Source organism: Lagenorhynchus albirostris, chromosome 20 (genome assembly GCF_949774975.1).
Source record: "Lagenorhynchus albirostris chromosome 20, mLagAlb1.1, whole genome shotgun sequence".
NCBI lineage: Eukaryota > Metazoa > Chordata > Mammalia > Artiodactyla > Delphinidae > Lagenorhynchus > Lagenorhynchus albirostris.
Genome location: NC_083114.1, coordinates 42,211,316 through 42,222,954, shown reverse-complemented (window position 1 = coordinate 42,222,954; position 11,639 = coordinate 42,211,316). Strand labels below are relative to the sequence as shown.

At 59.3% G+C, this 11,639-nt stretch overlaps 1 protein-coding gene across 1 annotated transcript; it reads left to right on the top strand.

Annotated features, from left to right (window-relative positions):
* Positions 1-624: 624 nt before the first annotated feature.
* Positions 625-11,639, top strand: SLC4A1 (solute carrier family 4 member 1 (Diego blood group)). Its single transcript, XM_060133219.1, has 19 exons — positions 625-639; positions 746-833; positions 1,831-1,898; positions 2,760-2,940; positions 3,049-3,184; positions 3,633-3,756; positions 3,912-3,996; positions 4,147-4,343; positions 4,842-5,052; positions 5,475-5,681; positions 5,857-6,005; positions 6,117-6,311; positions 7,274-7,447; positions 7,893-7,982; positions 8,482-8,648; positions 9,124-9,377; positions 10,423-10,592; positions 10,690-10,866; positions 11,559-11,639. Exons 1-19 carry the CDS (start codon positions 625-627, stop codon positions 11,637-11,639), a joined length of 2,769 nt encoding a protein of 922 aa, XP_059989202.1.

Here is an 11,639-nt window from a genome sequence, read left to right as displayed (position 1 = left end):
AGGCCAATGGAATAGGTGGTGAGAGAGCAAGAGAGAGGGAGTTCAAGATGGAGTAGGGGAGAGAAGCAAGGCCATATCATCCAGGACCTGTGAGCCACTCCTAAGGATACTGCAGCCCCATGCCCAGGAGGAGGCAGCCATTTCTGGGAGAAGAGGGTGTTCTGTGGAGACTCTCAGCTAAGCTCCCTGAAGCAGGGACACTTCATGTTCCTGGAGTTGGTGATTCCTGGGGATGGGCAGAAAAGGAAGCCAGGTGAGGACTGGTGGATGGAGGAAGGAGTCGGATTGGAAGAACACCCCCCCCTCCCATCCTCCCAAACATCCTTAGGTTGTTGCCAGCTAAGTTTCACCTTCCCTGCTCTGCCCTGTCTCTCCAGCCCCTGCGCACCTGCCCTCAGACCTACAAATCCAACCGCCTACTCACACTTCTTTCCTCTGACCCCATTGTCTCCCAACACCTGGGATCCCCCTTCACTCAAATACAGCCCCCTGTGGGGACGAATGGGAGACCCCAGGCTGCCCTGTGCCTCACTCAGCCTGTGCCTTTCCCCTGCAGGGACGTGCAGTGTGGGTTATGCTGGGGGCGCAGATCACTGCAGACAATTGAACAATCAGGACAGCGCCATGGGGGATTCACAGGTGAGTCTTGGGTGGCACGTGCAGGGCTCCTAACCCTGGACTCCTACCTTCACGGAGGTCTGTGGAGCCCCCTCCACAGCCCAGCCCTGATGGCAACTTCTCACAGGAGAATGAAGATAAGCTGGAAGAGTTTCTAGAGCAGAAGGAATATGAAGACCCTGGATTCCCCACGCTCCAGGTGGAGGAAGCAGAAGGTGAGCCCCATCTCCCTCTCTCCTGCTGGGATGAGCTGCTGAGCCCCATTAGACAGAGGTGGGGAACTTGTCCTCCCCTTCTCCCCGCTCCCCACCGGCCCAGCCCCAGGGCCAGTTCTCCCACAATCCTGGCTGATTGAAGGATAAACAGAGTTTTGTTTGAAATGATCACAGGAGGTGACTGGGGGTGGGTGCTGGAGGCAGGACCAGTCACCCATCACTGTGCCCCTTAGATTTTGTAAGAGGGCAGCCAGGCCTGTCGGGGACGAGGGCATGAGCCCGCATGCCACCCGTGCCTATCCAATGCCGGCTTCCAGGCCAGGCACTGGGCCTGTTCTGGGAACATTGTTCTGTTTGGGGGTCCAGGAGTCCTGAGAAATGGGGGGTCCGTAGAGACCCTCAGGGCGGAGAAACATCAGGAAACCTTCCTGGGCCTCTGCCCAAGGTCTCGGTTGGGGAGCCCCGGGAAGGGACCTGTTTACTGTCAACAGGACTTAAGTGCTAGCAATTGGTATTGGAGATAAGAGGCCCCTCTGGGAAATGAGGGCTGGGGGTGTAGGGGCCAATAATATAAGGGCAGACCCCACGGGGCACCCAAGCTCCACTTGGAGGCAGCGAGAAGCTACTGGCTGGTGGGATCGTTGAGGCAGGTGGGAAGAAAGAAGGGAATCTGGCCCCAGAAGGTAGCAGGAGAGGGAAGAGAATTGCCACTCAGGACTCCCCAATCCCCTTGGAGATGACCCTCCTCGTCCCCACTGAGGATGAGCCCCAGGGGTCCTCCACAGCGCTCAGATGGGGAGTGACAGTGCCAGGCTGGGCGGCCAAGAACACGCGTGGGGGGCCACAGCCCACTGAGCAGCAGGGGCAGGGTCCCAGCCAGGGGCAAGGGGAGGGAGAGCGGCATCATCCCTGTGGTGTCCAAGGCTCATGCTGGTGGTGCAGGAAAGTCTTGCGGGAATTGTCTGCGGCCAGCGCTAACCGGCTTCTTGATTTTCAGCTCAGCTCACCGAACCGACAGCCACAGACTACCACACCGCGTCGCACCGCCCCCCAGACGTCCTCGAGGTGAGCACCCCAGCCTCCCCCGATTCTCTTTCCTGTGCTGCCCTTGGGATCCATCATTCTACCAGGGGAGGAGAGGAGCAGAGGGATAGCTACAGTTTCAGGATGGGGGGGACCCCACAAACAGGGAGAGAAGGAATGGGCCTCCTGGGAAATAGGTAAAGGACATCTGCTAGTGAGGGGGAAGACCCGGGGCCCCCTTCCACTGATGGGGGAGCTCCCTGGACAGAGATAAATGGACAGCTGGAGGTCGGAGCCACCAGGTCCGCTGGCCCTGGCTGGGCTGTCAGTTACTCCCCGGGAAAGCACAGAATTAAATACATGCTCTCCTCAGCCCAGTCCCCCAAGGCCCCCCACGTCCTTGCTGGACTCCAGACGGTCTAGCTGGTTAGAAAATCGGGTCTGCCCTCAGCTAGGCCCCTGGGACTGGCCATCTGGCCCCAAGGAACCCCTAGGGCATGCTGAGCCCACACGACAATCTTGGAGGCAGGAGGCTGACCCAGTGACCCCAAAGTCTTCCCTCTTCTTTCCTCTCCTGCCCACTCTAGCAGCCCTTTTGCCCCAGAGTTTGTTCAAATGCCTCTGAAATGGGGTGAGGGGCCTGGTCAGGAGGCTGGGGAACAGAGCCAGAGGTGGGGGACCCCCAGTCATCTCCTCACAGGTCACACCTCACTCTACACCCTGAGGATGGAGCTCCTGACGGTGCCTTTTGAGCTCAGGCTCTGCCCTCAGTGCTCCAGGACCCCTGGGCCTCTGACGGACATCTCTCAGAGCCTGCTGAGTGCCCACCGTGCCCTGGGCTTCCAGCCTCCCCACAGCCTTGCCCGGGGCCCGAGGGGCTAATGCAGGCCTGTGGGGCTGCAGGTCGTCGTGGAGCTGCGGGAACTGGTGATGGATGAAAAGAACCAGGAGTTACAATGGATGGAGACAGCGCGCTGGGTGCGGCTAGAGGAGAACCTGGGGAAGGACGGGGTATGGGGCCGCCCACACCTGTCTTACCTCACCTTCTGGAGCCTCTTGGAGCTGCAGAAAGCCTTTGCCAAGGGTGAGTGAGCCCCTCTGTGCCCCTCTGCGTGTGGCCCCCGCACGTGAAGCTGCTAGGGAGGAGGAGGGCCAGGGCCGGCCAGCCCGTTCACCCCGCCCCTGCCTGCAGGTACTGTCCTCCTGGACCTGCCAGAGAAGTCCCTGGCCGGGGTGGCCAGCCAGCTGCTGGACAGGTTTATCTTCGAGGGGCAGATCCAGCCTCAGGACCGAGAAAATCTGCTCCGGGTCCTGCTGCTCAAACACAGGTGCCCCTGCCTGCCAGGCCCTGGATTCCACACCCACAGGGCCCATCTCCCCAGCCCGCCTGCCCCAAGCTCTCCCTGGGGGTCCAGATGGCCCCTCCCGACCAGGCTGGGTCCCACTTTTCTTCCACAATGTCTCCTGCTTCCGGCACCTCTCGAGCGGCAACCATGTCTCCACGCTCAGGGTTGGGGGCCGCTGGTCCCCAGGAGGGCGGGCTCTCAAGGTCCCTCTCTCCATCCATTCTTCTGCCTCCACCTAGTCGTTCCAGACAGAGGCCACCCGCCTCCATCCACAGTGTCCTTCAGAGGAGGCTGATTCTCCTTCCGCCCTGGGCCTCTCTAGTCTGGTCACTGGCAAGTCCCACGTCCCTCCCACCACGGGTCTCCACTCTGCTGACAGCCCAGGCGGAGCTGCCTACTCAGCCCATGTCCCCTGTGTGTCGTCCTGCAGCCACGCCAGAGACGTGGAGGCCCTGGGGAGTGTGAAGCCTGCAGTCCTGACACGTTCTGGGGACCCTTCACAGCCTCTGCTCCCACAGCATCCCTCGCTGGAGACAGAGCTCTTCTGTGAACAGGTGAGGCTGTACCAGGGGTGTGTGAGAAGAGCTGGAAAGCTCCCAACCTGAACATGGTTCGAAATGAGAGTGGGTAGGGCAGACGGGGTGGGCTGCTCCAGTGTCCAGGGTCCAGAGTGGCCGGAGGACTCCCCTCACCCCCCTCCTTCCAACAGGGAGAGGGGAGCGCGGAAGGGCACTCGTCATCTGGAATGCTGGGAAGGAGTCCCCAGGACCGGGAGGCCACCCTGGTGCTGGTGGGTAAGTGGGCAGAGCGTCCATCCCTCACCCCTTCCTGTCCCCTGCTCCTGCCTCCTGCCCTGGCCCAGCCTGCCTCTCCCTAAGCCTGGACCCCAGCAGCGTGCCCCCCTTGGCCTGGCCCGACCACCTCACTTCGTCTGTCCCCAACAGGCTGTGCCAGGTTCCTGGAGCGGCCAGTGCTGGGCTTTGTGCGACTAAAGGAGCCCATGGAGACGGAGCAGAAGCCACAGGAGCCAGAGGGGCCGGCAGCCCCTGTGCGCTTCCTCGCCGTGTTGCTGGGACCTGAGGCCCCCAACATCGACTACACCCAGCTGGGCCGGGCTGCTGCCAGCCTCATGTCAGAGAGGGTGAGGAGGGGCCGGCGAGGGCTGGGGGCCCAGGGGACTGGGTGGCAGCTGAGGCCTCGTCCCCAGCCCCGGTTACTTTAACTTCACTAGTTTGGCCCATTCAGTCTGATCTAGCTGCTTCCGTCCTGTCTGGCCAGGGGGAGTCCAGGCCCGTGTAGTCTGGCCTAACCCTGCCTGATCAGGCCTGGTCTAGTCTGGCCCACTCTGCCCCGGTTCTGTCTGGTTAGGTCTGGCTGGTCCAGCCTGATCTGCTCTCGTTCCATCTGGTCTGCTATAAGCCACCTGGTTCGCTTTAGTTCTTTCTGCTTTCCCGACTCAGGGTCCTGTCTGCCTCCCCAAAGCCCTTTCAGAGCAGAAGGTGGAAGGCCAGCGGGGAAGGAAAAGCAGTTCCCAGCAAGCAGGCGCTGGTGCAGAGGGGCCCCTAGGCCCTGGCTGTGGCCTCTTGGATCCTTTTGTTGAGCAGGTCCTCGTGGCTCTGACCTTCCTTCCTGCTCCCAGGTGTTCCGCACTGATGCATACTTGGCCCAGAACAAGGAGATGCTGGTGCATTCCCTAGAGGGCTTCCTAGACTGCAGTCTGGTGCTGCCGCCCACGGACACGCCCTCTGAGGATGCCCTGCTCAGTCTGGTGCCCGTGCAGAAGGAGCTGCTGAAAAGACGCTACCTGCCCAGCTCAGCCAAGCCAGAGCCCAGCTTCCTCAAGGGCCTAGGTACCTGCCCTGCCCAGCCCTGGGTACCTGCCCTGCCCAGCCCTGGGTACCTGCCCTGCCCAGCCCTGGGCACCTGCCCTGCCCAGCCCTGGGCTTGCTGAGCCCCCAGACCTCCAGACAGCCCAGCAGGCCTAGGTACCTGCCCTGCCCAGCCCTAGGCACCTGCCCTGCCCAGCCCTAGGTACCTGCCCTGCCCAGCCCTGGGCTTGCTGAGCCCCCAGACCTCCAGACAGCCCAGCACAGCCCTGTGAGCCCCTACCGCCCCTCTTCCCATTAAACCTCCCATGTCCCCTCTCCCTGTCCTCATGCCTCCCAGCCTCCTGGACCCCCCCATTCCCATCAGATAATCCCCTTCTCGATTCCCTTTTCCCCACACTTCCCCCTTCCACCCCCCGTGACCGTGGTCCTGCCCTTCACTACAGATTTGAATGGGGGTCTAGAGGACACCCAGGATGACCCTCTGCAGCGGACAGGCAGGCTCTTCGGGGGACTGGTACGTGACATCCGGCGCCGCTACCCCCGCTACTTGAGTGACATCACAGACGCATTGAACCCCCAGGTCCTGTCTGCCATCATCTTCATCTACTTTGCCGCCCTGTCACCCGCCATCACCTTCGGTGGCCTCCTGGGTCAGTGCCTCTGTGTGTCCCACTAACCCTCACCTCCGACCCTCTGGCCTCAGTATCAGCCCTGACTTTGCCCCGATCTGACACTCTGGACCCCTACATCATCTTGTCCATGAGATGCTCTATCGGCCTCTGGAAATGATCTTGACCTTGACTGCGCTGTCACTTCCATCCACAGGAGAAAAGACCCATAACCTGATGGGTGTGTCGGAACTGCTTATCTCCACCGCAGCGCAGGGCATCCTCTTCTCCCTGCTGGGGGCTCAGCCCCTGCTCGTGGTGGGCTTCTCAGGACCCCTGCTCGTGTTTGAGGAAGCCTTCTTCTCGGTAGCTCTCTTCTGGCCCCACTGTCACCCTGTAACTGGCCCCTGGCTGCTGCTTCATGCACGGGGCCTGGGCCCATTTACCTGACCCCAGCTCCCTCTGACCACCCTACAGTTCTGCAAGAGTAACGGCCTGGAGTACATCGTGGGCCGCGTGTGGATTGGCTTCTGGCTCGTCCTGCTGGTGGTGCTGGTGGTGGCCTTCGAGGGCAGCTTCCTGGTCCGCTTCATCTCCCGCTACACCCAGGAGATCTTCTCCTTCCTCATCTCCCTCATCTTCATCTATGAGACCTTCTCCAAGCTGGTCACGGTGAGGGCCACGGGAGTGTTAAGAGGCACGTGTGCGTGCATGTGTGTGCGCGTGCGTCCGTGTGTGTGTGTGACCGTGCACAAGCTGTGTGACTGTCATTGCGCGTGCGTCTGTACGGCATTTATGTGGCCGTGTTTTCACGGTATGTGACTGTGACCACATACATGTGGATGCCTGCTGTCTGTGGGCCGGTATTCTCACCACAGCTGTGCGGAGTGACGGTGCATGAGAGCTCCCCTCTGCCTGCACAGGCCCACGTGTATAACCACATGCAGTAACCAGTGGGCACGTGTGAGACTGAATGTGGGAAACTGCAGGCGTGGCGGGGTAGCAGGGGTCCTGGAGACTCTGAAGTCCCCCACTCCTTCTCCTGCAGTTGCCCTTAGGAACTGCAGGGCCTGCAGAGGGCAGGCCCCGCCTCCTCAGCTCTGTCACCTTAAACCATGCCTACCTCCGTGCCTGCATTTTACATGGAGGAAGGGTGGATCCTGTCCATCTACCCGATCCTGTTGGTCGGTGGGTCTTTCTCTGCTTTCCAAGTGTCTGGAGCCTAAGTCTTTTTAGGAACCTCCTTGGCACTTGTTTCCTGCCCTCCAGCCTTCTCATGGCTCCCAGGCCCAGGATGCTCGTGTGCGCGCGCGCACACACACACACACACACTTTCATTTCCTCCATGGCCTGCCCCGCCCAAGCCTAGCCTGGTCCTCAGTCCCGAAAACCAAGCTGTGGAATCCCATTGCCTCTCTGTTACTATGTCAGTTGAGGAAGAAGAGAGGTAGAGGGATGATGCATAGACAGATGGATGGATGAACGGATGATGGATAGAGAGACAGACGCTGAACAGAGAGATGGATGATGGATGGGTGGACGATGGATAGAGAGATGATACATGATGCGTGTATCATGATGGCTGGAGGATGGATGGATGGGAGGAAAGAGGATGCCTTGGTTTTCTGCTGCAGATCTTCCAGGACCACCCACTGCTGGAGAACTATGACCACAATGTGACAAGAATACCCAAACCTCAGGCGCCCCTGCCCAACACAGCCCTCCTCTCTCTTGTGCTCATGGCTGGCACCTTCTTGTTCGCCATGACGCTGCGCAAGTTCAAGAACAGCTCCTACTTCCCTGGCAAGGTCAGCACATCCCCCCCACCTGTCCTTGCCTACACTGCCCTGTCCCAGTCTACAGCACTCCCCTCAGCTTTCCCAGTGCCATTAGTTCCCCTTCTTACCCTAGATTCCCATTTCCGATTCCAAGCCGCCCTCCCCCCTCATCATGCAGGATTTTACTCTTGAGACAAGCGCATCTCACTTTCTTGGCACATCCAGGCTGAGAACCCAGTGGGGAACCAAGGACAGTTCTTGGAAGGGAGTGGAGAAGCTGTGGGGCCGGGGGTGGGGCTGGGCCAGGTGAACAAGAAAGGAGGCGGGTATGTTGAGAAGCAGGACAGGGCGTTAGGTGTTCCCCCTGGGGAGAGTGGGACCCCCTGGTGAAGACGGGGCAGGAGTGGGGGCAAGTGGCAGGTGAGAGGTGGGAAGCAACTGGGCACTGACCATTGGTCCCTTCACCTGCCCTCAGCTGCGACGAGTCATTGGGGACTTTGGGGTTCCCATCTCTATCCTGATCATGGTCATGGTGGATGCCTTCATCCAGGACACCTACACCCAGGTGACCCTCTCCCCCACCCTTATTTCATTCCCCCAGCATGCACCCTCCCCCAAACTGCCTTCCCAAACCTGAAGCCAGCTAGAACTACCCCTTCCCCAGTCCTGTCTCTCCAAGCAGCCCCATGTTCTTCCCACAGCCCTTCAGGACACCTCTGGCTGAAGAAAGGGCCTGGGTCAGTTTGCCCCCTTTTACTCCTTAATCCAGAGCAGTAGGAAAGAATCCGCTTTGAAGCCAGGTTGATCTGAGTATGAATCTCAGTTTTGCTACCAAATAGCTGTGCAATGCAGTGCCAGCTACATAACTTCTCTGATCCTGTTTCCTCATCTATAAAGTAGGGAATGAGAAAATGTGTGTAAAGGGCTTTAGTGCAGTGACTGAGTACAAAGTAGATGCTCAATATAAGTAAGTTCCCAAGGGCCCAGGACCCTGGTTCTCCCTGTCCCCACCCTTCCCCATCCCCCTGCCCCCAGGTGTTCTCACCAGCATCCCCCTCCCACAGAAACTCAGTGTACCTAAAGGGCTCACCGTATCCAACACCTCGGCCCGAGGCTGGCTCATCCACCCGCTGGGCTTATATAAGCCATTTCCCATCTGGATGATGTTTGCCTCCGCCCTGCCTGCCCTGCTGGTCTTCATCCTCATCTTCCTTGAGTCCCAGATCACCACGTAAGAGCCAGGGTGGGACTGGGCCTGGGAGGGTCCGAGGCAGAGAAAGGGACAGGCTCCAGGCAGGCAGGACACCAGGGACTGAATGCTAGTAGGAAGGATGGACGGACAGGAGGTCCAGGTTTTGTGGGACATGATGTGGTACTATTTAGGGAGCCCTTTTTAATAAAAAGAATATAAAAGTAGGCGCTAGATCTTGGAACGGGCCCGTGAGGTTCCCTGAAGCTCATGCTTCTTTAGCTTCAGCGTAGAGCGGCCGGTGGGTGTTCTAGGTGATGATGAAAACACTTCTGCTCTTAGAGTCTTGATTTCTCAAGATGGTGCATGAGGGAGGGGAGAAAGGAACTCTAAGGGAGACGGGCAAAGAAGGATAAACTAAAGTACAGAGGGACCCAAGTCTAGGGGAGGAAAGAGAGGGTGAAGGGGGTTGGGGTGAAGGAGAGCCCCGCTTACTCCTGACCTTCCACACCCCCAGGTTGATCATCAGCAAACCAGAGCGCAAGGTGGCCAAGGGCTCTGGCTTCCACCTGGACCTGCTGCTGGTCATGGGCATGGGCGGGGTGGCCACCCTCTTTGGGATGCCCTGGCTCAGTGCCACCACTGTGCGTTCTGTCACCCACGCCAATGCCCTTACGGTCATGGGCAAGCCCAGCACCCCAGGGGCTGCAGCCCAGATTCAGGAAGTCAAGGAACAGCGGATCAGCGGCCTCCTGGTCTCTGTGCTCGTGGGTGAGTGAGGATTGGCCACACTTTCCAGCACCCTCAGCCCCTGCCCGTTAGGATCCAGTGCCCCTCCAGCCCTGACCACCCTGCAGCCAGGTCTCCCCAGACACCCACTGCCCACATCTCCCCAGTGTCAGTTATTCACATGAAGGAGTTCTGGAGGAAATACCCAAGGCACTGAAATGGGATCTGAGGGGGATGGGGGGGGCACTCCATTACTGGAAGCTTCTCTAGACAAGACCCTGTACTCTGAGCTTCTCCAACAGTTCAGTGAACTGTGGGCTCCAGCCCTGCCCCGCTGCTGACTAGGTATCCCACCTTGTCTCTGGACCTCAAGTTTCCCTCTCTGCACCATTACAGGGTTCATTAGATGCCTGAGCTCTCTCTAGCTCAGCTGCTCTGTGACTCATAGAAAGGGCAGTGCTCCTAGGTGGGGGTGTGAGGTGAAGACAGAGGGTCACTGATCTGAGTTCCAGAGCAGCTGAGAGTCCAGCTGGGCTTGGTGTGGGCAGCGCCACGGGATGCAGAGGCCAGGAAAGTTTCCTAAAGGAGGCGAAGCTGATGCTAGCTGGAGGAGGGCTGGGATTTGGGTAGGTGGAGGGTGATGGAGGCATTCTGGACCGGGGTAAGAGGAAAGGTGGGCTTCTCTGCCCTCTGTGACTCCCTAGGTTAAAGGAGTAGGCTTTGAAGTCAGGCAGGCAAGAGTCTGACTCCCTGCTCTGCCACTTACTAGCTGTGTGGCCTTAGGTTAGTTGCTTCACCTCTCTGAGTCTGCTTCCTCATCTGCAAAATGGGGGTAATATCTATTAAGAGGATCCAGGGAATTCCCTGGTGGTCCAGTGGTTAAGACTTGGTGCTTGCACTGCTGTGGGCCCGGGCTCCATCCCTGGTTGGGGAAATAAGATCCCAGAAGTTTCCCGGCGCGGCCAGAAAAAAAAAAAGAGGATCCACAAAAAGGGTTCCATATAGTCCCTGTGACATCATTCCCCAGCCTCTGTTGTGCCGATCCTCTGGGGCAGCTGGGGCTAAGACTGCGTGGATCTCCCCACAGGCCTGTCCATCCTCATGGGGCCCATCCTGTCCCACATCCCCTTAGCTGTGCTCTTTGGCATCTTCCTCTACATGGGGGTCACATCCCTCAGTGGCATCCAGCTTTTTGACCGCATCTTGCTTCTGTTCAAGCCGCGCAAGTACCACCCGGATGTGCCCTACGCCAAGCGGGTACGGGGCCCTCCCGGCTGCCCAGGTCAGGGGCGGGGGGTGGGTGGGGGCCGGGTGCCTGGGCAGGGCAGGCCATGACCCCAGCCTCCGCCCGCAGGTGAGAACCTGGCGAATGCACTTGTTCACGGGCACTCAGATCATCTGCCTGGTAGTGCTGTGGGTGGTGAGAAGCATCAAAGCCATCTCGCTGGCCCTGCCGTTCATCCTCATCCTCACGGTGCCCCTACGCCACTTCCTGCTGCCACTCATCTTCCAGAACCTGGAGCTCCAGTGTGTGAGTTGCTTCTCCCACCACCCAGCCCGCGCCCCTCCCCCCCATTTCCTATGGCCAGAGGGCACAACTCCAGAGCAGAGGGCAGCAAGGGGACATCAGTGGGGCTCAGCGAATGTGAGAAGTGTGTCTGGGAACTAAGGAAGGCAGAAGAGCATCGTGATTAAGGTCTAGGTTGGGGCCTGCGTCCAAATCCCGGCACTGCCACATCCCAGTGTGTGACCTGGAGCTAGCGGCCCCGTTTCTCTGTACCTCAGGTTTCCTCACCTGTAAAGAGAGGAATAATGACAGGGCTGGTGAGAGGACTGAGAGGCTCACGAGATGTGTTCCACTTGGGTGGTCCCCACCACTGAGCGGCTAGTCCTGTGGTCTTATAAACCATCCGGAGAGTGGCTCTTCCAGTAGAATTCTTCCACGATGTGACACAGGTCACTGTGGCGCTGCCCCGGTGAAGGGGTCTCCTGCCTGCCCTCTGGAGGCCCTCCCCTACCAGGGCACCAGATTCCTGGAGGCTCCCCACCCTGAGGAAACCTCTCATCTAGACCAACCCTAGGAGATGCAGGGACAGGACAAGACTTGTCCAAGGTTCAAAGAGAGACAGGCTCTCCTGACCCCAGAGGTGCCTCCGCGCTGGGGGGAGGGCTCACCTGGGCCCTCAGCCGCTCACCCTATGTCCTTCCTGCCCCCCCCCCCAGCTGGATGCTGACAATGTCAAGCCGAACTTCGATGAGGAGAACGGTCAGGATGAATATGATGAGGTGGCCATGCCTGTGTGA